Below are 21,466 nucleotides of genomic sequence, written 5' to 3' on the forward strand. Positions count from 1 at the left end.
GAAGAGTCCCTGGGTGTGCTCGGAAGGCCAAGGGCAGCCGTGTTAGATGGCTGGCACTCTTTCTGGCTCTTCTTTAAACACCAATCACTGAGCTCTCTGATTTTGTCTAGTGTTGTATTATGCAGGGGATGGCAGCTCAGAAGACAAACATCCTTAACAGGCAACAAAATGAGCAGGAAGCCGGGCACTGGTGGTGCACGCTTTTAATCCCAGCCCTCGGGAGGCAGAGCCAGGGGGATCTCTGTGAGTTCAAGGCCAGCCTGGGCTACAGAGTGAGTTCCAGGACAGGAACCAAAACTACATGGAAGAAACCCTGTCTCAAAAAAAAAAAAAAAAAAAAAAGAGTAGGAGGGCAGGGCCTAGGCAGGTGGCAGCCAATGAAAACAGGGCCCATGAGCTTTCTAGCTGCCCGGGCTAGAAGACATCTGCTGGGAGTCCTGCAGAGACCAGTGGACACTCAACGTGCGACTGTTTTAGGAACCAGGGATCCACTCAAAACTTTCTTAGCTTTCCTGGGGAAACTAAGAATGAACAGAACGTTTATTTATTTTATTTATTTTGTAAAATAAAATATTTATTTTAGAACACTTTCAAAATTTTAAGGCAAGATAAATTTAATTTTATTGTTGTTACATTTTTGAGAAGTAGAACACACACATGCCATGGCACACATGTGGCGGTCAGATGACAGCTTAGGGGAAGGAGACAGACACCTTTCTCTTCCTCTTCTCCAAGGGGTTCTAGGAACTGAACTCAGGTTGTCCGCCTGGTAACAAGAGTCTTTACCCACCTTTACCCGATGAGCCATCTTGACAGCCCAAAGTGAGATACATTTTATTTTAAAAACTAAAGGGAACCGTCTTGGACAGCAAAGTTGATAGAGAGAACTAACCGTGGGTAGTTGTCTGTGGTCACCCTTGGCTGGAGCAAGGGCTCAGTGAAGAGTGCCTGCAGACTTCAGATCAGATGCCTTACAAACACCTGTGACTCCCGCTCTGGGGTCTGACACCCTCTTCTGCCTTCTTCGGTTACTTGGCACTAATGTGCATATATACAAAGATACAATCATAATCACTTACACTTTAATTAAAAAATAAATAAAATCTGAAAAAAGGAGCGAGTTTTGAAATCCTCAGCACCTAAGTATCTTCTTTCCCTTCTCATATCCATTCACTAGCCATCCACAGCCACCTTCCTGAAGACCCCAGAGTACCCTGTATGGTATGCAAAAAGCACAGCACAGAGGAGGAGGAGTCCCAAATGCATGTCTGGGCACAGCCACTGCCAGGGAGAGTGAAATTCCAACTGGCACAACAGGATGGACAGCTTCCAGAGACAGTATCAGGTAGGTAAGCCATAACTTTGGCCATACTGACAGAACCAAGGGACAAGAGGAAGTACAGAAAAGAGAGGGAGCCCATGGTTCTTACCATCAAGGATACTATAAAGACAACCAACAATCACACACAGATCAGATATTTGGCACAAGATTTTGCTGGAAGCAGCCATTTGTACAACCCAAGCTTGGTGATGGGAGACTTGAGAATATATCAGATAACTGGGCTTCACCAGCAATGCAATGGCCCAACATCAGCCACCGTGGATGGCAGCTCTGATGGTGACAGCATGGGCTCTCCAGGGAGAACAGTGGGGCTGAGTCTCAAACAGTAGAATCATGCAGTCTCCCAATCAGAAGTAAGCAAGTAACAGCATGGGCCAAGAAAGGGAATCTGGGACACTGGGGGAGGAGGGTGCTAGTTCTCTAAAAGTTATCAACAGAAACAATGGAGGACCAGAGACATAACAATACACACAGTAAAATGACTGTGACATGGTGACAGGAAGACGGGGTACTCTTCGCAGCAGCATGACGGGGCCAGGAAGGATTACAAGGAACAAAGTTCATGAGGACAGGGGACTACCAGAGCCAAAAGTCTTTTCCTTAGTTACTTAGTAACCACAGATGGGAAAGGTTCCCAAAGTAGAGTACAAACACCTCAAGTGCCATCAAGTTCCTGAACACCTGGCTTAGCAAGGCTCAGGAGGAATGTGGCTGAGGCAGGGCAGCAGTAGGGCACTTTCCCACTCAGTCATATGTCTTGGAGAAAGGACACCACTGCCTAAACAACCTAACGACTATCACCAAAAATTAAAAAGGGGGAGGGGGTGGTTGCCAAGAATGGTGGCACACACCTTTAATCCCATTGCTCAGGAGGAAAAGACAGGCAGATCTCTGAGTTCAAGGCCAGTCTGGTCTACACAACAAAGCCCTGTTTTTCAAAGCAACTATAAAATGATACCTTAGGGCAGAGGTTCTTAACCTGTGATGACCCCTTTGGCAAACCTCCACCTCCAAAAATATTTAATTACAACTCCTAACAGTAGCAAAATTACAGTTATAAAGCCAAAACAAAAGTAATTTTATGCCGGGCAGTGGTGGCAGCACACACCTTTGATCCCAGCACTTAGGAGGCAGAGTGGATCTCAGTGAGTTCGAAGCCAGCCAGGACTGTTACACAGACAAACCTTGTCTTGAAAAACCAAATAATAATAATAATAATAATAATAATAATAATAATAATAATATATGGTGGGGGGGGGGTCACTACAACAAGAGGAACTGCATTAAAGGGTCACAGCACTAGGAAGGTTGAGAACCACATTAGGCAAAATAAGTGAGGCAGCAAAGAACAGGCAAAAGCTGATCATGACACACAAAGGTTTCCCACGTGGCTCTCCTAACAATTTGAAGATTCTTCAAAACAAAAAGTCTTAAACTAAAGACAGGCAAGCTCACTAACAGGTCAGTCCCTCTCCTCCTTCAGCCTCAGAGACAGCACACACAAAACAGCATCAGGCTGCAGGAGTGTCAGGACCAGAGAAGGGCCCTAGCATGACAATGAGTACCCTTCATTCAGTGAGCCATAGTCAGAGGCATCTCTGAAACAGGCAGAAGCATCAGATCCAAAACAGAACAAAATCCAACTACGAAAACCCCCAAATTTCCTCAATTATAACAAACCCCAGCTAAAGTTAGAACTAAATTCCAGCTCAGTGACTGATGAACGCACAATGTACTCTAACCTGCACAGACAGGGGCAGGAAGGTGGGACTCTCTAGTCCCCTTGAGAACTTGGCAGAGGTTGCTTCCCACTGGCTCCTCTCTCCTGAGCTCTCAGCCCCAGAGCAGCAGGCAGAAACAGACATCTCTAAGGTGCTGCTCACACTGCCTAGCTTGCTTCTTGGAAAAACACTTTTCCAGAGAATTCCCCCATGAAGATCAAGCAATATCATTCACTGTGAGGTCATCTCCAAACCACTGTCTCAACAGTAAAAGTGGACATGCCTCAACAGTCTCTGCTCTGAACTGTGGTAGGTACCATGTGAACTCAGAGAAGTGAGTCCCTTTACCAGGAGCAGCAGCTAGCTGCAACTATACCCACCTGGTCACCTAGACCCCAAAGCTCACAACATCTTCAACCTGGGACCCTAGAGCAGCAAGGGCAGGAATGGCCCAAGTATCCCAACCAGATGCACCTAACAAAAGGCCTCTACCTTAGAGGAAACAATTAGGAGCGCCCTGGTAATATCAAGATTCACCAGCATAGGCTCCAATGGACAGGCAGGATTCTGGCCTGGTATGCCTAGTGAACTCCATGTTTCATTGTGCCTGCTGGCACCCATCACTGATGAGGTGTCCCAGCTGGCTTTGGGTCACATCACCTGCACTCAAGCCAGATCACTTGTGCTCAGTCACTGTGGCTTCTGAGATTGCTAGTGGAATATAGCTGGCTAAAAAAAAAAAAAAAAAAAAAGGCCAAAAGAACTAAGTCCTCAACACAACATTGTCTAGGTGTTTGTTCACAGGGTGTTCAAGCAATGTCATGACCCAGGATCACAGAATGAGTGATCCAAGCCCAGCTATGACTTAGGATCTTACATCCCTAACCACTAAACAGATTTGTTCTAAGCTCCAAGAAGCTGGCACTTGGCGAGAAACACAAAACGCTGCTGGGCTACCATTCACGGGAAGGAGGTGAAAACTCCTCCCACAACAGCAGGGTCAGTCAGTGGCTTTGACTCACCAACCAGCCAATCACGGGCAGGGCTGGTGAGAAAGTGCTGGCCTAACAGTCTACCAACTCTCCCTTTCTGTAAAAAGCCAAACACAACGAGCCACCTTCCTGGTGGCTGCAGGTCAAAGGCTTCCAGCCCTACTCCAGGCACCAGACTTGCCTTGGGAATCCCACTAGTATCACCACCCCCACGGCTAGCAGGGGATCCTAACATTATTTGCAAAACAAAAGGCAAGGGCCCTGTTTTCAAGAACCATCCTGGCCTGCTCTCTTAGCTTCCCTCAATAACATTCAACAATTATGATCAAGCCTGACAAAACTGTCCTGTCACCTCAGCCAGGCTGCCAGGCTACCAGGCTACCAGGTCAAGAGAGGTATTTACAAACCAACATTGGGAATGGCAGCCGGCCTGGCTGAGTAACCAGCTTGTGCAGAACAACCCTAGGATAGGAGTCAGGCCCTAGAAGATACTCCCAGGTTCTGGATGTGTTGCTGTAAGGAAAGACAGCTAGCCAGGCTATCAGGCTTCAGGGAGAAACAAAGGGGCTCTGTATGGGGTATGTACATGAACTACGGTAGTTAACAGCACACACAGACTCTCCACACCATGAGGTGCTGGAGCCCAACAGCAGGCACACCCAGCAGGGTCACCTGTCACTCACAGGCCCCCTAATGAGTAAAACCAAACCAGTCTAGCATGGCCCAAGAGGAAGCCATTAATGAAGTAACCCCGGTAAAGGGGAAAAGTATACTGAGGCACATGAAATGGTACCTGGAGCCAAGACACTTAGTTGGGAGGGGCAGGCTCTGGCCAGTTCCTTCCTAAAGCCAAGCTGGACAGACAGATGCTCCCTCCAGAGAAAATGAAGGTGAGGGAATGTGTTCTGACCCAGAGAGGAGGCCCTGTACTCCTCTCCCATTTTCTAGAAATCAGAGGCTGAGACAGTGGTGATCCCTACCAACAAGGAATGTAGAACTGTGGTAAGAAGTATGCTTCAGCTGGGCAGCAGTGGTTCACGTCTTTAATCACAGGTGGATCTCTGTGAGTTCGAGGCCAGCCTGGTTACTACAGAGTGAGTTCCAGAACAGAGGCAGGTGGATCTCTGTGAGTTCAAGGCCAGCCTGGTCTACAGAGTGAGTTCCAGGACAGCCTGGGCTACAAAGAAACCCTGTCAGGAAAAACCAAAAAAAAAAAAAAAAAGTCAGTAACTGACACCTCAGTCAAAATGGACAAACGGCAAAGTGTTGAACATCACCAACACCACAGAGGCACGGATCAAACCACCAAGGGCCACCTGACACTCATTAGGGTGGCTAGTATCAAAAACAAGAGAAATCAGGGAAAAGGTCCTTGCTGGCAAACGCAGTAACCTGAGTGTTCCATCCCTAGAACCCACATGGTGACACAAGAGAACTGACTCTTGAATGTTGTCCTATGGCCTCCACCTGCATGTCATGGTGTATGTACTCACACTATGCACTGTACACATGTGCGTGCATGCACACACACATATATTCAAGAACACCCAGATTTACAAAAAAAAAAACAAAAAAAAAAAAAAAACAACTGTATGTACTGGGAGTAGAAAATAAATGCAACTACAGTGATCTAGCAGCCTCACTTCAAGGATACCCCAGAATACTTGAAAATGCTGACAGTGGGGACTCTGTCTATGCAACCCTGGTCACAGCACTATTTGCAACAGGTCAAAGTGGAAACAACCCAAGGATCCACAGGTAGATGAATAGATAAAAGAAATGTTATACAATGAGATGATGGAACGTTCAGTCTTTTTTTTAAAAAAAGGAAGAGAAGAGAGGGGATGATGGGAGGGGAGACCAAATTCAGGAGACCGAGGCAGGAGGTTCATTGACTTTGAGGCCAGTATGGGCTACATGGCCATAGCCAGATACTAGCTCAAAAAGAGGGAGGAAGGCAGGTTGGTTGATACGTATGAAAAAACCTTGAAGACAGACACTGCTCAAAGAACAAAACCAGTCACCAGCAGGCAATCCTAACTTGCTGTACTTAGCTGAGGTTCCTAGAGCCGCTGGATTGACAGATGCAGACTTTCAAGAGGTAGTGGGTGTGAGGGCTAACAGAAGGAGCAGTGCTGAAGGGACTGAAATTAACTGGAGACGACGACGACGACGACGACGACGACGACGACGACGACGACGACTCCTTTAATCCCAGCACTTGGGAAGCAGAGGTAGGCAGATTTCTGAGTTCAAGGCCAGCCTGAACTATAATGTGAGTTCCAGGGCAGCCGGGGCCGCACAGAGAAGCCCTGTCTCGGGGAGGTGGGAGGAACGGTGCTGTAAGTGTGGCAGCACACACCTACAACCACAGCACCAGAGGCAGGAGAATAAAGAATGGAATGGTCACAGCTACACAGCAAGTTCAAGGCCAGGGATCAAATTCAGCCCATCAGGTTTGGCAGTAAGCATCTTTTCCCAATGGGTCATCTCAAGGGCTCACTTTATTTTTTTTTAAATTGTACATGACGCTTTAGTCCTTGTTTTACATATTTTGCAGAAGCTTCAGTATGGCAATATGTAATATCACCAGTGCCTGGGCACTGTCAAAAAATGCAGTATGTGATCCTGTGGTGTAGCTCAGTGATGGAATATGTGTCATGTTCAGGGCCCAGTGTCGTCTCCAGAACTAGGAAGAAATGCAGCATACCCTGGAATTCCCATTGTATGCCATTTTGTTCCCACCTCCAGCTCCTGTGAGTGGAGGATGGGTTGGTCCCTATAGAGTCAGCAATATTGCTCTCAGGGTACTCTTGTCTCACTGGCAGGCTCAGTGTCTTTGTGGCTGTGTGGCTTTGCTGTGTCCCTGTTCTTATGTAGATGGTGTTTGGGCTCTTGAAACAAGAATATAGAATGCAGTTGGGTGTGTCTTGGGCATGAGCTTCAGGTAAATCTGGAGCAGGCCTAGAAGTGAAGTGACTTGGTGAGAGGCTCATAATCAGTGAAAGACAAATACCCCTGTGGGTCCCACTGGAGTGCACAAGGGCTCTGAGTTCTCCATGCTCTGGACAGGGGAAGGAGGAACCCAGCAAGACCCTGCTTTCAGAATCTCCAAAACTTTATGAGCTGAAGCTGAAAGCAATAGAGGTGGAGGAGGGGAGCAAACCCTTACCTGAGGCAGCACCCATGCCAATTGTCATCTAGAGCACACAACGTACTGCAGGGTCTAGGTACAGCCAGGGAAGTTCACAGCTACACAATTCTGTAACTGTTTGAGGTGGAGTTGTACAGGGCTTCATCTCAAGCATGGAGGCTGAAGGTAGAGGCCAAAGGAAAATCATCTCTCCCAGTGGAAAAGACAGGACCCAGAACATGCAGAAGAACCCTCCACCCATTACCTGATGTCCTCATAAAGGACAGAATGAGGCAATTCTTCCTGACACACCACTAACATGGTCTGCAGCAAGGAACATGAGTGGTCAGCCAGGTTCCAACAATACAATGCGGCCTCAGTATGTCCTTGCTATATTACTACGATGGTCTAACATCTTGCCAATGAAGAAAAAGAACTTTATATAACACCTACTTTTTTTTTTCCAGTATCAGATAATCTCTTTGAGCCAAAGACACTCCCATCTTAAAATCGACCACCAGCCCTGCCCAGCTCTACAAGTCTTCTCTCTTCACTAGCACAACATCCTCTCAGATGCAGGAACCAGGTATCCCCTTCTCCAGCCCCTCCTCATCACTGACATTTGCTTTTGGAAAGTGTCCCAGACACACCTTAGCCAGAAGGCTGGGATACCCAGAACAGAGCAGAACCAGTGGACAGTGGTGATTCATATTGCAGGGCAACCCTGCTGAGTCCTGGCCCACCATCCTCAGCCCACAAATACTCTACAGAGGAAAAGATCACTTTCTCCCTTTAGAGTCAGTTAAATTACCTAAAACCCCATCCAAATTAAATATTTAAATTAGAAAATAGACCAACCCCAGGCAGGTGCAGGCCTATTACCTCAAGCCAATGCTTTAATAATAGGCCACATGCACAAAAACGGTTCCCCAAGATAATGATGTAGTTCAAAAATTCCTACCACCTGGTATTTTCTTTCTTTCTTTCCTTTCTTCGAGACAGGGTCTTACTATGCAGCCAAAGCTGGCCTCAAATTTGCCATCCTCATGCCTCGGCTTCCCAAATGCTGAGATTATAGGCCTATGCCACCACATTCAGCTCCCACCTAACATTTTTACTGTACCTTTTGTATGCATAGACACATTTAGATGCATGAGAATTTACCCATCATTCTCTGACTGCCTACACAGGTACAGGTACACAGTCTATAGATTTGGCAGACTGGGCTATGACAGAGCCCAAGTATGTTGTCAGTCATATCACTTAGATCTATGTAAGCACACTTAACAATGTTCACCCAACAACAAAAACCACCTAACACTATGTTCCTCAGAACACACCTGCATCATCAGGCATCATATGACTAGAGTTAAATCTGAGGGGCATTATAAACCAGAGAGGAGAGCTAGGCAGTGGTGTGGCACATGCCTTTAATCCTAGCTAGCACTCAGGTGGCAAAGACAAGCAGATCTCTGTGAGTTTGAGGTCAGCCTGGTCTACATAGCTAGTTCTAGGTCAGCCAAGGCTACACAAAGAAATCCTGTCTCGAAAAACCACACACACACACACACACACACAAGCAAGCCAGAGAGGAAACCACTTTCCTCATAACAGAGATGATAGCAACAACAGGCAAATTAAAGCAAATTCTAAATCCAACCAAAAGAACCAATAATAACAACTACCCATTACACACTAAAACATCCTGGTAGGGTAGGTAGGAGGGATTCAGAATCAGTGGTTGAAAAGGGAACCTGGTAGACAGAACCTAGACGTGAGCAGGCTGTCCGGACTGCAGTGTCATGCAAACCACTCTCTAGCTCAGGAGATCAAGGCAAAGACCTGAAGGCTTTCAGGTAGCCAAAGACGGTCAAAAAAATTAGTACTCTTCACCTCCTCTAAATGGAACTGTAAACACCAAGGCTCTGAAAACAGTGTCTAGGGATGGCCAACTGCATGCAATACATATCTCACCTAACAAGACACGGGCCCCTTGCTGTCCCATACCCACATAGCTCCCCAACCCAGTCTAACCTTCCTGACTCCCATTCTAGGCATCCAGCTGCCCCTGGGTAGAATACATGTGCTCTATTAACACTAGACCCAAGCAAAGGAGGCCTGTCATCCACCAGGGAAGCCCAGGGAGTCACCTTGCCAGCCTGTGACAGGAAAACAAGGAGCATGACCTAACTAACGGAGCCGTGTGGAGGCAATCCACAAGGTCCACCTTGTTTTCACAGTTTAAAGAGCTTTATGAATCGAGACAAACCCACTAGGGTCAGGCAAGCTGGGCGACACTTATTGCATAGAAGGATGTTAAAAAAAAAAATCACAGTTTTGATAGTTCTGCAAAAAAAAACTTAGCAAATTTACAACAAAACTGTCAAGTAATTAAGGCAAGGCACTTCACACATGAACTTAAACTGCTAATTAAAATCCCCTCGCTTAATTGACTACATTTGCATATCATTCAACTTGGGAGTATAATTCTTTTAATGGTTTGGGCAACACCGTTGTAACACCAGGAAGCAGGAGGCAGCAGGTGAAGCAGAAAAAAGACAGCCCACACCGTCAAACACCAGGTGGCAGCCCCAGCAGTAGGACAGGGACCGTCTCCACGAGCACCAGAAAAGGCACAGCTGAGATCTCAGAACATTATGCCAGCCATGGAGATCTGGATATCTCCCACGAAGGCCTCACCCCAAAAGAGCCAAACAAGCCAGGGTAGAGGTCCCTGGTAGAGAACCCCAGCAAAGTCCAGCAGGGGAGGACTTCCTGCAGCTGCCCTGTGGCAACATCCCAGGGACAAATAACACAAGTTCCAATGTGCATCTCACTTAGTTTCTGCAGGACCAGGGGCCAAGCAAACCCTTAGCACCACATGTGGAACAAGGGCCTATCCACTGGTTCTTATGGTATGGCCCAGCCATCCCCCACCTGCCATGCCAGCCTGGTCTACCTCCTGCTATAACTAGAGATCAAAATCCAGGCCTTGCATTCACCTTCAACAAACAAGTACATCAGTCAGAGTGGTGGTAAATACCTGTAAACTCAACTCAAAAGACCAAAGCAAGAGGATCACAAGTCAAGAATCGGCTTGTGATATATACCCAGCAAGAGCCTGCCCTCCCACCTCCCCAAAAAAGCAAGTCCCTCTCTTGACAACCCAGATTTCTCTTCAATTCCAGAGAAAGGTGCCCCAGTGTTTGTACCTCAAGACAGCAGGCTGCTACCTTCAGGTGCCAGGGATGGAGGAGATGGAGAAAGGAGCACCCTGCCCCAACAGCCCAAACAGAACTGGAACACAGAAGGACAGAGTGCTGCAACCAAGCCCGGCTGGCCTGTGGTTGCATGAGAGGTCCAGAGTTGCCAATCCTTCAGGGTGGCACGGTATAACAGCACATTCTAGACACGGGTCCAATGCCACCTGGTCATCTACAGAACCACAAGGTGCCAGAGAGACTGCAAGTCAGGGGCAAGGGCCTCACCACAGCCATGATAAGGGGCACAGGAGGCGTAGAAGGTAAGCACAGAACAAACTGCTCTGTCCTCCCCTTTCAAGTTTACACTGTCCACCCACAACTTACACAGAGAGGACCCAGGTATACCCATCCTCAGACTGCACCATAGGGACCATCAAGCTGGCCTTGGCCCAGAGAAGTCCCTTATGTCAGCACACACACACGGGCATCAGATCTGCTGTGTAAACACATCGGTTTCCTTAAGTGCCCTAACTCCTGCAGGTCACATACCTTCCAGGGCTGAGAACATTCACAAATGAGGCCCTTAAACTTTCGGGAGGCCTGGCCAACCTTACCTACACCTCAAGAAAGGGCACCCCAGCAAGGCAAGAGGGACTTCATCAGCCTCATCTCTAAAAACAGACACCAAGATCCAGGGAGATGGCTGGACAGGTAAAATGCTTGCTGCACAAGCATGAGACCTGAGTGTAGATCCTCAGCACCCACGCTAGCAGCACACGCCTGCAACCACAGCACTGGACGGGAGAGAAGCAGATCCTAGAGCTTGCTGGCCAGCTAGTCTAGCCAAAACACAGCAAATTTGAGGTTCAGAGACACCAAATCTCAAAATAAGGTGGGGAAGGATAGAGAAGGGCACCTAACATCAACCTAAGGCTTACACAAACACACAAGCATGTCGACACATGTGCATGCACACACCATGAACACAAAAAATAAAAATGAAATGAAAACAGGCACTAAGAACTTCTGTCTACAAGCAAAAGGCAACATTCCATAGTCAAAACAAAAATATCCTCATGTTACTTTCAGTGCGGAGCCAACAGACTCTGCTGGTAGCCGTCCACTCTGACTGGCCTTCCCAGCAGCTAGGCCAGCAATGCCAGTACAGGCTGAGGGGTCTACATGGGCCACAGCCACTTCCTCACTCCAGCTGCTTACAGACTTACTTGTGCACAGACAACACTAGGAAACAACCTGTCAGCTGACGACGGTTTTCCTCACAGCACTGGACTAAGCTGACACCAAAGGAGACCATCAGCACAGTGTACAGGGACCACTGAATCACATGTAACCGCATCAGGACAGCACCACGTGACACCCACCAGTTACACCTGAGGTACAGCCACACCTCCTCACCTGAGCTGGTAAGACCACTCTGGGGAACTTCACCATCCCCCCAACTACTGTCATTTCACATACGGTGGCCTGTCCTCCTAACCCTTGTCACATCACACAAACACTCGGGAAGTCAGGAAGGGGAAGGGCCACATCAGAGCCCAATTATCACCCTGGCCCTCAGGTCAGTTCCACCTGCTGGCCCACAAGTCTTAACAATACACCATCACCTCCACCAGGTCCTGGCATAAAACCAGCTCCCAACACCCATGCTTGCAAGGCCACTGCACTTCCCTGAAACAGCAAGCAGAGTGGGAGCTGCAGGAAGCTGTTCCCAACAAGAGCTGCTTCTTTCACAGTGACCAGCAGACGGACGTTCCAGAGGAAGCCACAGTCGGCTTGAAGAGGGCTAGGAAGAACATTGACGCTCACAGCTCCAGCCAAAGGAAACATTCCAGGCCTTTCCAAGCACTCCAACTGGAAGCAGGGTCCAGGTACCCCCCAAATCAGTCTTCTTCAAAGCACAGGATGAGAGAGCTGGGTAGGCGAAGAACGGCACCAAGGACAATTCCAACCTTCCTCCCTTCCCTTTCAAAGCCACTGGCAAATCTGGGCCCTGGCCCTGCCAGCAATGACTGCTTGCTCGCACTGAGTCACTCCTCCTCCACACCCACTGCCCAGAGACCCAGCTGTGATCAGCCCCCACTCATTCCCAGCAGCCAACAACAAAACATACCCTACCACCACCGACAGCAGACAACTCCCTTAGTACACACAAGAGACTGGGTGGGTATGGTGCTACACCTCATCCCCATTGTTACTGAAGTCCTGGCATCCGTTCAGTCATTAGAAGCCAAAAAAGTAAAATCAGAGACAGCACAAATGCCAAACACCAAGACAGATCTCAGGTGACTCTGGGCTTTTGCCAAGATCCCTCTATCTGTTTCCACACAAACAGGTCAGTGACTCAAAAGACTGCACAGACAAGCACAGCCAAATCTACTCACAGGACACTTGGTAATGTCACTGTGTAACCAGGTGCAACATCCCCTGAAGGCCACAGGCTCCTGCCCTCACTTTACTATTATTTCCAGTCTCACTTAAAATACTTCCAATTATTGGTCCTTGTTTCAGGAAGTAAGAGAATACTGGCAACAGTTAACCTAGAACCCAGGCATCTCTAGGCAGCAACATAAAAGTTTGGGGAAGGGCCTCATCTGCAGAGAGCTGCTCTATGAACAATCATTTACTACTTCTCTGCCCCTGGTGACATGAGTGCTTCCTGAGGGTGACCCAGGATAACCTCTCAAAGTACCTCGACAGGCAGCAAGATTGTTGGTACACAATACTTGGTCTGGAAAAGGCCTACTGGGTCACAAGAGAAAGCAGGAGACACCTTTGCTGGAGTAGTATAGGCAAGTCAGCAGGATAGGACCCACAAGGTGCTCTCCGTGGCTACAAGGGATACCGACCAAAACCTGCTCCTGACCACCAAGGACACCAAGAGCAGAGCACCTCCCAGCCAATGACCCCAAGCCCCCATCAAATAGCATTTAGCTCCCAAACCCATGATTCCTTTCCCTTTCATGGCAGCCATGGAAAAAAAGGCAAGAGGCTCCCCTCTGTTCAGCTCTCCTAGATCTCACACAAGTAATCTAGCCTGTGTTTTGATTCAAAACAAAGAAACTTTTAAAAAACATTTCAGTTGAAACTTGCATAATTCTTCCAAAGTAGAAACCTTCCCTCAACTTTCGCAATCCTTAGAAAGAGACACTATTGCACAGAATCCAGCCCCAGCCACGGCTACCTCACCTCCTGCCAGACGGCAGGGGCAGGCCAGCCCCTGAACCGCAGCCTCCCTCCTGGGGCTGCAGAGACAGCAACTCGGAACGCACCCCCCCCGGGGGGGGGGGGGGCACCCGGCTCCAGGGCAGGGCTGGGTTCACACTTGGCCCAGACTTCCTCACCCTCTACATCCTGTCTGCCCTTAGACACTTCAGACAGACATTACACAAACTGACTGCAGGAGAGGTTGAGAAACGCTGAGACAGAGTCAATGACCTTACTCCTGGAAGCTTCTTGATGACCCAGGGCCTCCAGTGGGCAGCCAGGGACAGAGGTGAGGGCTACTCAATGACCCTGCTTCCTCCAGATGGGGAGGGACCCAGATGGCTCCCAGAGGAGCCCCAGAAAGTGGCAGGATAGATGGACAGATAGGCTATGCTAAGAGAACTTGGCCTTCTCAGAGATGGATGTGCACCAATAGTCATTACTGCCCCCACCCACAGCTGGCTATGGTATGTGTAGAACCTAGAGCCCACTCTCAAGCTGCTATCCTACCCTATTAAGACCCACTGGCCTTGGACTGGAACCACCACCTTGGCAACCATCCCAAAGAGCCCCCTCCTGGACCAAGGCCTGACTTCAGGACCTGGCACCCCACCTACTTGGCCCAAGTGTCCAGAGGGGAAAAATCAATAGTAACTCTAAGAAAGCCCAGCACAGGACATGATCCCAGAGAACATTCTTCAAAACGATGCCAGTGGGCAAAGGGCAGCTGATATTTGGAAGAACACCCAGACCTGCAGGTGTCCAGGAGACAGGGTCCCAGCATACTGACATTGTCCTCTCCTATAGCAATCTTCACATAAGAACAAACCACAGCTGACCATGGTGGTACACAAATGTGATCCCACCACACAAAAGGCAAGACCCTATCCCAAGAAAACAAAAGAGCAAACCACAATCCACTGAGACAACTCCTGAACCCAGCACCCAGCTCTGCACCCAGAAACTATAAACATGTCCCAAAACATACCCAGAGCTCAGTGTCCCCTAAAGCTGACCACCTGGCTAGGTGTCCAGTTTAGAAACATGACCTCTGGGCAGGGGTGGCGTGCGCCTTTAATCCCAGCACCTGGGAAACAGAGACAGATGGCTCTCGGAGTTCAAGGCCAGCCTGGTCTACAGAGCTAGTTCTAGGACAGCCAGGGTTACACACAGAAACCCTGTCTTGGGGCGGGGAGGAGGAGGGAGTAGCCAAGAAACATGACCTCAGTCCTATTATCCCACTATGAGGAATCCCAACAGTCCACATAGAGTGACTGTATCAGCTGATAGAATAAAGTCCTAAGAATCCAGGCTCAGGAGAGGACAGAGATGCAGTAACCTAAGATAACACAAGCTCCTCCACACCAAAGCCCACTTCTCAGACCCACAGATGGGTCCTGCTATGTTCAGAAGGAGACACTGCAGCACCTGTGGCCAACCTGGAAAGGCAGCTGCTCATGGTCACAAATCGTCCTATGGACCAGCAGCCACATCACACAAAACACACAGAGTAGCAGCTCAAAGTACCACTGTCCATTTTCCTTTTTATGCTGATAGACTGAACTCTGTGGAAGTCCAACAGCTACCAGACAACCCAAGAGGAAGAGAGAACTGTCATGGCATCTGCTTGATGGAAGGGAAGACTCAGAGGTTTCCATTCATCTGAACTGCCTCCAGAAACATGAATCTAAGACAGGTTCAACCAAGTGTTAGTCTCAATTTACATGAGGAAAGTGAGGCACGGGGGCTTAAGCTCACACAGCCGGTGAAGAATGGAGCGGGAATGTGAGACCAATGCCCTGAGGCCCCACAGAACTGGCTCCCCATTGATCTGCAAGGAAAGTAGCCAAGGGGGTCCCTCCGGACGCCAGACTCACTGAGCATCCATAGGCACCCTGCATTTTCTCCAAAGCTTTACCAGGGGGAAGCTGGGCCTGATAGTGACACAAGAGAGAAGTGGACATTTCCCATTTCCCCACGACATTAGGAGGACATTGCAGAAGACCTCCACCAGCCCTCATCGTCATAGCAGCGCTGGCACGCCAAGGCCTGGGGTAGAGTGGCCTGGACCAAGGTTTTCAGGCTCAAAGCTGAAACTCTCCTACTCCCACACACACTCAGCTGACCACAGAAACCACAACTCCACCTCAACCAGGCCAAATCCACCTGATCCAAGCAGACCCTACTTCAGTCAGAGAGAAGCCACCTGAGTCAGGCTGCCATAGAGCACAGCAGCCACATGTCATCAGAGCACCAAGAACTCAGGAAAACCACTGACCTCTACACCTTCCCACAAAGCATTCAGCTCACCTTTAGTTCAAGAGAGGCCAAAGGTCTGTCAAAAGCTACTTGCCCTGCAAAACACTTCCAGCACATTCTTTGTTCCTTGTTCCCTCCTCCTCAGCAGATCAAAAATATTAAAATAATCTATGAAGAGAGTAAGGGAATCATACAGTCCAGTGAATGAGTGCAGGCATCCAGGCCACTCCTCAGGACAAACTAAGTCTGGGCAGCCATGGGTCCATAACTACCCAGACTGACATCCCCTTCCTGGGTGTTACCTATGATTCACGCAGATAAGCACATGTCCGTCCAAAGGGGACTAAAAGAGCACTGTCCAGCCCAAACCCTCAGCTACACACTCACAGAGTCAAGGGAGTACCAACACTTAATGGCTGAGCTGGGGTCACTCAGAGGCTGGGTGCACCCCACAAAGAAGAAACAGTCTACCAGTCCCTCATCATGTAAGCACTCAGGAGCTGGCCAAAGTGTAAAAACTCAAGATGATGCCACCACTGCCCAGTGGAGCTAGAGACACAAATCACTTGAGAAATTTCTTCACTCGGTAAATGAGGCATCAGAGCACCGCCAGGGTGGCTACCAAGGGAAAGGCAGCTGCGAACCATAGCGGAAATGACCCAAGCACATGACCATGGCTCAGTGCACTACCCTGTCTTCTAACCCCTTGGTGCTGGCACAGGCATCTGAGCCATCTCCTAGGAGCCCAAAGACCCTGATACCCAGAACCACCAGACTTGTAAGCAGAGAAGGCTGGAGCCTAGCCTAATTCAGCAGTGGCTGGGACAAAGGGACCATGCCAGTCCCCTAAACCTAGACGGAAAGACCACAAACACACATGACCCAGAGCAGACAAACACAAACACAGACACACCCAACTCAGACAAGATTCCTTGCCTGCTCCCAAGATAAGAGGTGTGAAAGCTTCCCAGCAGCACAGCCTGACAGTCCCACATCTCTACAGTGGTCCTAGCAAGTCCACTAGTCACCATACATATGACTACCTCAGACCACATTAGCTGACAAGGACACAGACATCCCAGACGGACAGGCCTCTGCCATATCAGCCTGTCTATTGCCAAGCCCATTTGAAAAGAGCTCCTGCAACCTCCCCCAAAGAGGCACTGCCCTGGCTGGGGCAGAAGTGCCACACAACACACAACAGCACATGCACACTCTGCAAGCCCTAGAGAATGAGGCAACGGTCCCCTTCTTCAGAGCCCCTTCCCCCCACAACTCTGACACTCTGCTGGAGGGGCGCCCAGAGAAAACCGGGCTGCAGCATCTATTCACAGATTTAGAAAAAAAAAAAAAAAGTTTGATGCAATAGCTGAATTAATTAGGTCTCCCAAGAATAGCTGAGCCAATGCAGCATTCTGTGTGCAATTTAATAAGCATGGATATTTAAAAGTTACAGATACTTAGGATGCATATGCAAAGAAACTTCCTATGGACACCAGTGAAAGGTTCAGGTACTAAGTGGCCCAGGAAATGCCCAAGAAGATCCCATAAAGCCTTTGACTCACATACACCACAGTCTGGGCTGACATGCCTCCATACCAAGTTCAAGAGCAACAGAAGGAAATGGGTGAGTCCAAATAAACTGCAGACCATCAGCAACTCCGAGAGGCAGGACTTGGCTACCACTGACCGGGCCAAATGCCCCTCAAGGTGCACAAACGGAGATCCTAGGGGCTGCAAGTGCCAAGTCTCCGCCAAGACAACTAGCTAGCTTCAACAATTTAAAGACAAAACAAGAGAGCCAATAAGCATACAAGGCTAATCAGCTGGGGACCACGAGAAGACATCCCTGTCATCAGAAAGGAAGGGGGAAAACTTCATTCTCATCTAAACATCTCTGCCAAGGTCCCATGGAGATCTGAGCCAGAAAGTCACAGCCTGGGTCCAGGCAGTAAAACCTCTCAGAACTTGAGGTAGTAACCTCTTTCTCGGACCTTTAGCGCTTAGCCTATGTGGTCAAGGGTTATGTGCCCTGAGAGAACTTTTCTATTCACTCTACTCCATGAGTACAGTGCCCACACAGCACGAAGGAGGCCTTACAGCCTTACCCACAGGAGACTGACAAGGCCCCTAATTTCCTGAAATCAAAACAACCCAAGGCCAGATAAGGTCGAACCAGGAGCCTTAACCTTTAGAACCCAGAATGCCCAGCCCAGGAGGACCGCCCCCTCCCCTTCTTGGGCATGGTTTGCCAACCCCCAAGACCTGGGAACACTTACCCGGGGCACCCTCCGCTTGTACTTGTTGGCATAGTCGAACTTCTCCTTCACGTCGTCCAGGCAGCGGCCAAGGCGGGCCTGCTCCTCCTTGCCTGTGTAGTCCTGGCTCAGCAGGATGTAGGCCCGCCAGTTGGCTGAGTCGAAGCCCCAGTGGCAGGTCCGGTTCTCCAGGGCCTTGTGCGAGTGTACCACGAACTTGTGCGGCGGGTACATGAGGCGGCAGTCGAGGCACTGGATGCAGGCGGCGCTAGGGCTGCTGTACAGCTCGGGCACCAGCAGCCCCTTGCACTTGCCGAAGCACTCGTGGTACACGCGGACGCTGCGCTCGCTGAGCTCCAGGCCCAGCGCCAAGCTGGCCGCCAGCTCCTTCTTGCAAGGCGGCGGATAGGCGCCGCCGTAGAGCAGCGCGTTGCACAGGCGCTCGGCGTCCGTCTTGGTGATGAGCCCGCACGAGGGCGCGGAGAAGGGCAGGATGCCCATGACTTTGAGGATCTCCAGCTGGTCGGCGGTGCAGCGTGAGCAATAGATGTGCAGCTCATCGCAGACTGAGTTGATCTGCTGCAGTGAGAAGTCGCGCAGCACCGAGTTGAGGATCTGTGGCAGGCACAGACGCTTCTCGCCTCCCACTACGAAACAAGAGATGGTCTCCCCTTCCAGCACGGTCTCACAGCGCTCGGTGGAGCGATCCGACGGCATGAAGAAGGGCCCGGGCAGTACAGGCGGCGGCGGCTGGATGGCAGGCAGGTGCAGCACAGGCGGCGGCTCCGCGGCAGTAGGCACCGGCGCCGGCACTGTGGCCGCGCCCGCCTCCTTGGCGCTCTCCTTCTTGTAGGCCTCCTGCGCCCAGCGCGCCGAGAAAGCGGCCGGGCCGCCTAGCGAGCTCATGGAGCTCAGGTGGAACTGCTCCAACGTCTTCTGCAGCCCCGGGTGCGGCTGGAAGCCGCCCCGGCCGGCCGCCGCCGCTTCCATGGTGCGATCGGGCTCCCCGGGCCGCTCCCGTTCCCGTGCGCCCGGGCCCCCACGGCCTCCGCCGCCGCCCCGCGCACCCCGCCGCCGACCGCGACCGCGGCCCCGACCGCCCCCCGTCGCCGGCTCCCGGCCGATCACGGCCCCGGCCTCGGCCTCGCCCGGGGGCGCGAAGGCAAAGGCGGGCGGGGCGAAAGGGTCCCGCCGCTGGAGCCCGCCGCCACCCGGGCCCGGCGCCACATCCACGCGCCCCGCGCCGCGCCCGCCGCCGCCGCCCGGGCCCCCCGCGCGCCCCCCGCGCGCCCCCCGGGCTCTAGGCGCGGGGCATGCCCCGGCGCGCGCCGCCAACGCCAACGCCAACGCTCGCGGGCCCGGGGCTCGCGGGGGGCGCGCGGGCAGGTGCCGGCGCCGCGAGGCGCGAATCGCCGCGGCGGCCGAGGCCGAAGGGCCCGGGAGGAGCGGGGGCGCGGGCGCGGGGCCCGCCGGGCCGTCCTCGCGCGGCGCGCCGCCGCTGCCCCGCTCCTCCCACCGCGCGGCGCCCGCTCGGCTCGTCCCGGCGGTGCTGGCCGGCCGCGTCGCGCCCGCCGCCGGCCCCTGGCCGCCTGCCCGCCCGCGCGGCCGTCCGCCGGCTCCCGGCCGCCCGCCGGCCCGCGCGCGCGGCTCCCGGGGCGGCGGAGGCGCCTCTGGCCCGCGGCCTCAGAGCGCGGCGGCGGCGCGGGGCTCGGCGCGCTCGGCGCACATCTTTCGGGCGGCTCGCTCCGGCTCGGACTGAGCGCCGGGAGCTGAGCTCACGCCGCCGCGCGCCGCCCCGCCCCGTACCGCCCCGCCCCGCCCGCGCCGGCCCCGCCTCCCGCGTTGTTTGTTGCTGTGCGTCCGCCTCAGCCAGAGTGCGGGCCAGGAATGTGACCAGCTCCGGGCCGGCTCTTCCAAGAACGCGCGCTCCCCCTCCCGGGCTCGGGGGCGCTCGGCTACGCCCGGCTCGTACTCGGCCAAGCTCGGCTCCGTCCGTCCACAGCTCGACACTGCTCGGGTCCCCCGGGCCGGAGCTCGGCCCCACTCGGCCCCGCTCGGCCCCGCTCGGCCCTACTCGGTCCCGCTCGGCCCCGCCTTGTGAAGGCCGCTGGAGGCGGCCACAGCGGAGGCGCCTGGGGCCCCCCTTCCGGCCGAGGCCGCTTCCTGCGCGGCTGGGAAGTCTCCGGTCCTGCTGCCACCACGGTCTTGGGGCCCCGAAACCCACAAGGCCCCTGCCACAACCGCAGGCCAGCTGAGTGGCGGTCCGCAGTAGACCTGCGCCGCTGCCGCCTTACGTCCCAGAGTCCTCTTTCTACGGAGATGCTGCGAAATCGCCTCCACTCCCCAGGCTGCTGGACATCATGCTCTAATAGGACCGGAACGCCACGAGACACAACAAAACAATCCCGAGTGCCCTCATGACCAGGTTGCCAGAAAACTTGGGGTCTGGATACAAGAGCGTCTCAAAGCACCCTAGGGTCTCCACAGGACCGAAGTCCCTGTCCCCATACGATAAGGGCACCACAACACGCATTCCAGGTCCCTGCATAAGGACACCGCAAAACATTCGACACCGAGCTGTCCTTATGATGAGAAAACACCACAAAAATCCAGGTACCCACACAACCGGTACCTCACAAAGAACCACCCAAGGGCTCCGGTGCAGAAGGACTGCCCAAAGTACATCTGGATTTCCATGTGTAGTAACGATGCCACCTGATATACAGAGCTCCACACCCAAGTTCCACACAGCCAGCTAGAATTGCAGAACCTGGAAGCTCATAGCATGACCTCGGGATGCCAAGGCACAGCTATGGGAAAGAAAGTCCCTGTGTCACCGGCAAGACAACATCGACCACCCCATGAACTGTGACGACCCAGCCTCTCAGGTGATATTGCCACCAGCAGCTCCTGTCTACTAGACCCTTCCTGTGAGGTGGGGACTTTGGGACACAATTCTGCATTGAAGAAGCTGTGCCTATCAGCTCTTGCTCCTTCTTGAGCCACCACCCATTAGCCGGCAGCTTGGACAGCAGATGTCTGATTCTCAGGCTGACTGCCCGTGTGACCCTTACCCTTCAGCCTCTAGGACTGGGAACCAAATATCCATCTATACATCAGGTATCCAGGTTATGGCCAGATTAAGACACCACTGCCTGCCCTTCCATGTACTGGCTGTACAATGGGATCAAAGTAGGGCAGTCTTGCGGACTGACAGACAACAGAAGGCTTGGCACAGGAATTCAAGTCAAACCCTGAAGGACAGTTTAAGTCAAGAAGCAGGACCCCCCCACCCCACCCCACCCCCGCAAAGAACTGGACCTCAAACTGGCC

The 21,466-nt window shown here is 51.9% G+C and overlaps 1 protein-coding gene across 2 annotated transcripts in view; it reads right to left on the reverse strand.

The window, feature by feature from the left end:
- The window catches only part of Ski (SKI proto-oncogene), a 73,673-nt gene extending 54,409 nt beyond the window's left edge, over nt 1-19,264 (reverse strand). For both annotated transcript variants that reach the window (XM_076565815.1, XM_076565814.1), the window contains exon 1: nt 18,155-19,264. In XM_076565815.1, the coding sequence (XP_076421930.1) occupies nt 18,155-19,123 (969 nt within the window). In that variant the 5' untranslated portion in view covers nt 19,124-19,264. The remainder of the gene's footprint in view (nt 1-18,154) is intronic.
- Nucleotides 19,265-21,466: the final 2,202 nt, after the last annotated feature.

Source organism: Peromyscus maniculatus, chromosome 2, assembly GCF_049852395.1.
Source record: "Peromyscus maniculatus bairdii isolate BWxNUB_F1_BW_parent chromosome 2, HU_Pman_BW_mat_3.1, whole genome shotgun sequence".
NCBI classification, from domain to species: domain Eukaryota; kingdom Metazoa; phylum Chordata; class Mammalia; order Rodentia; family Cricetidae; genus Peromyscus; species Peromyscus maniculatus.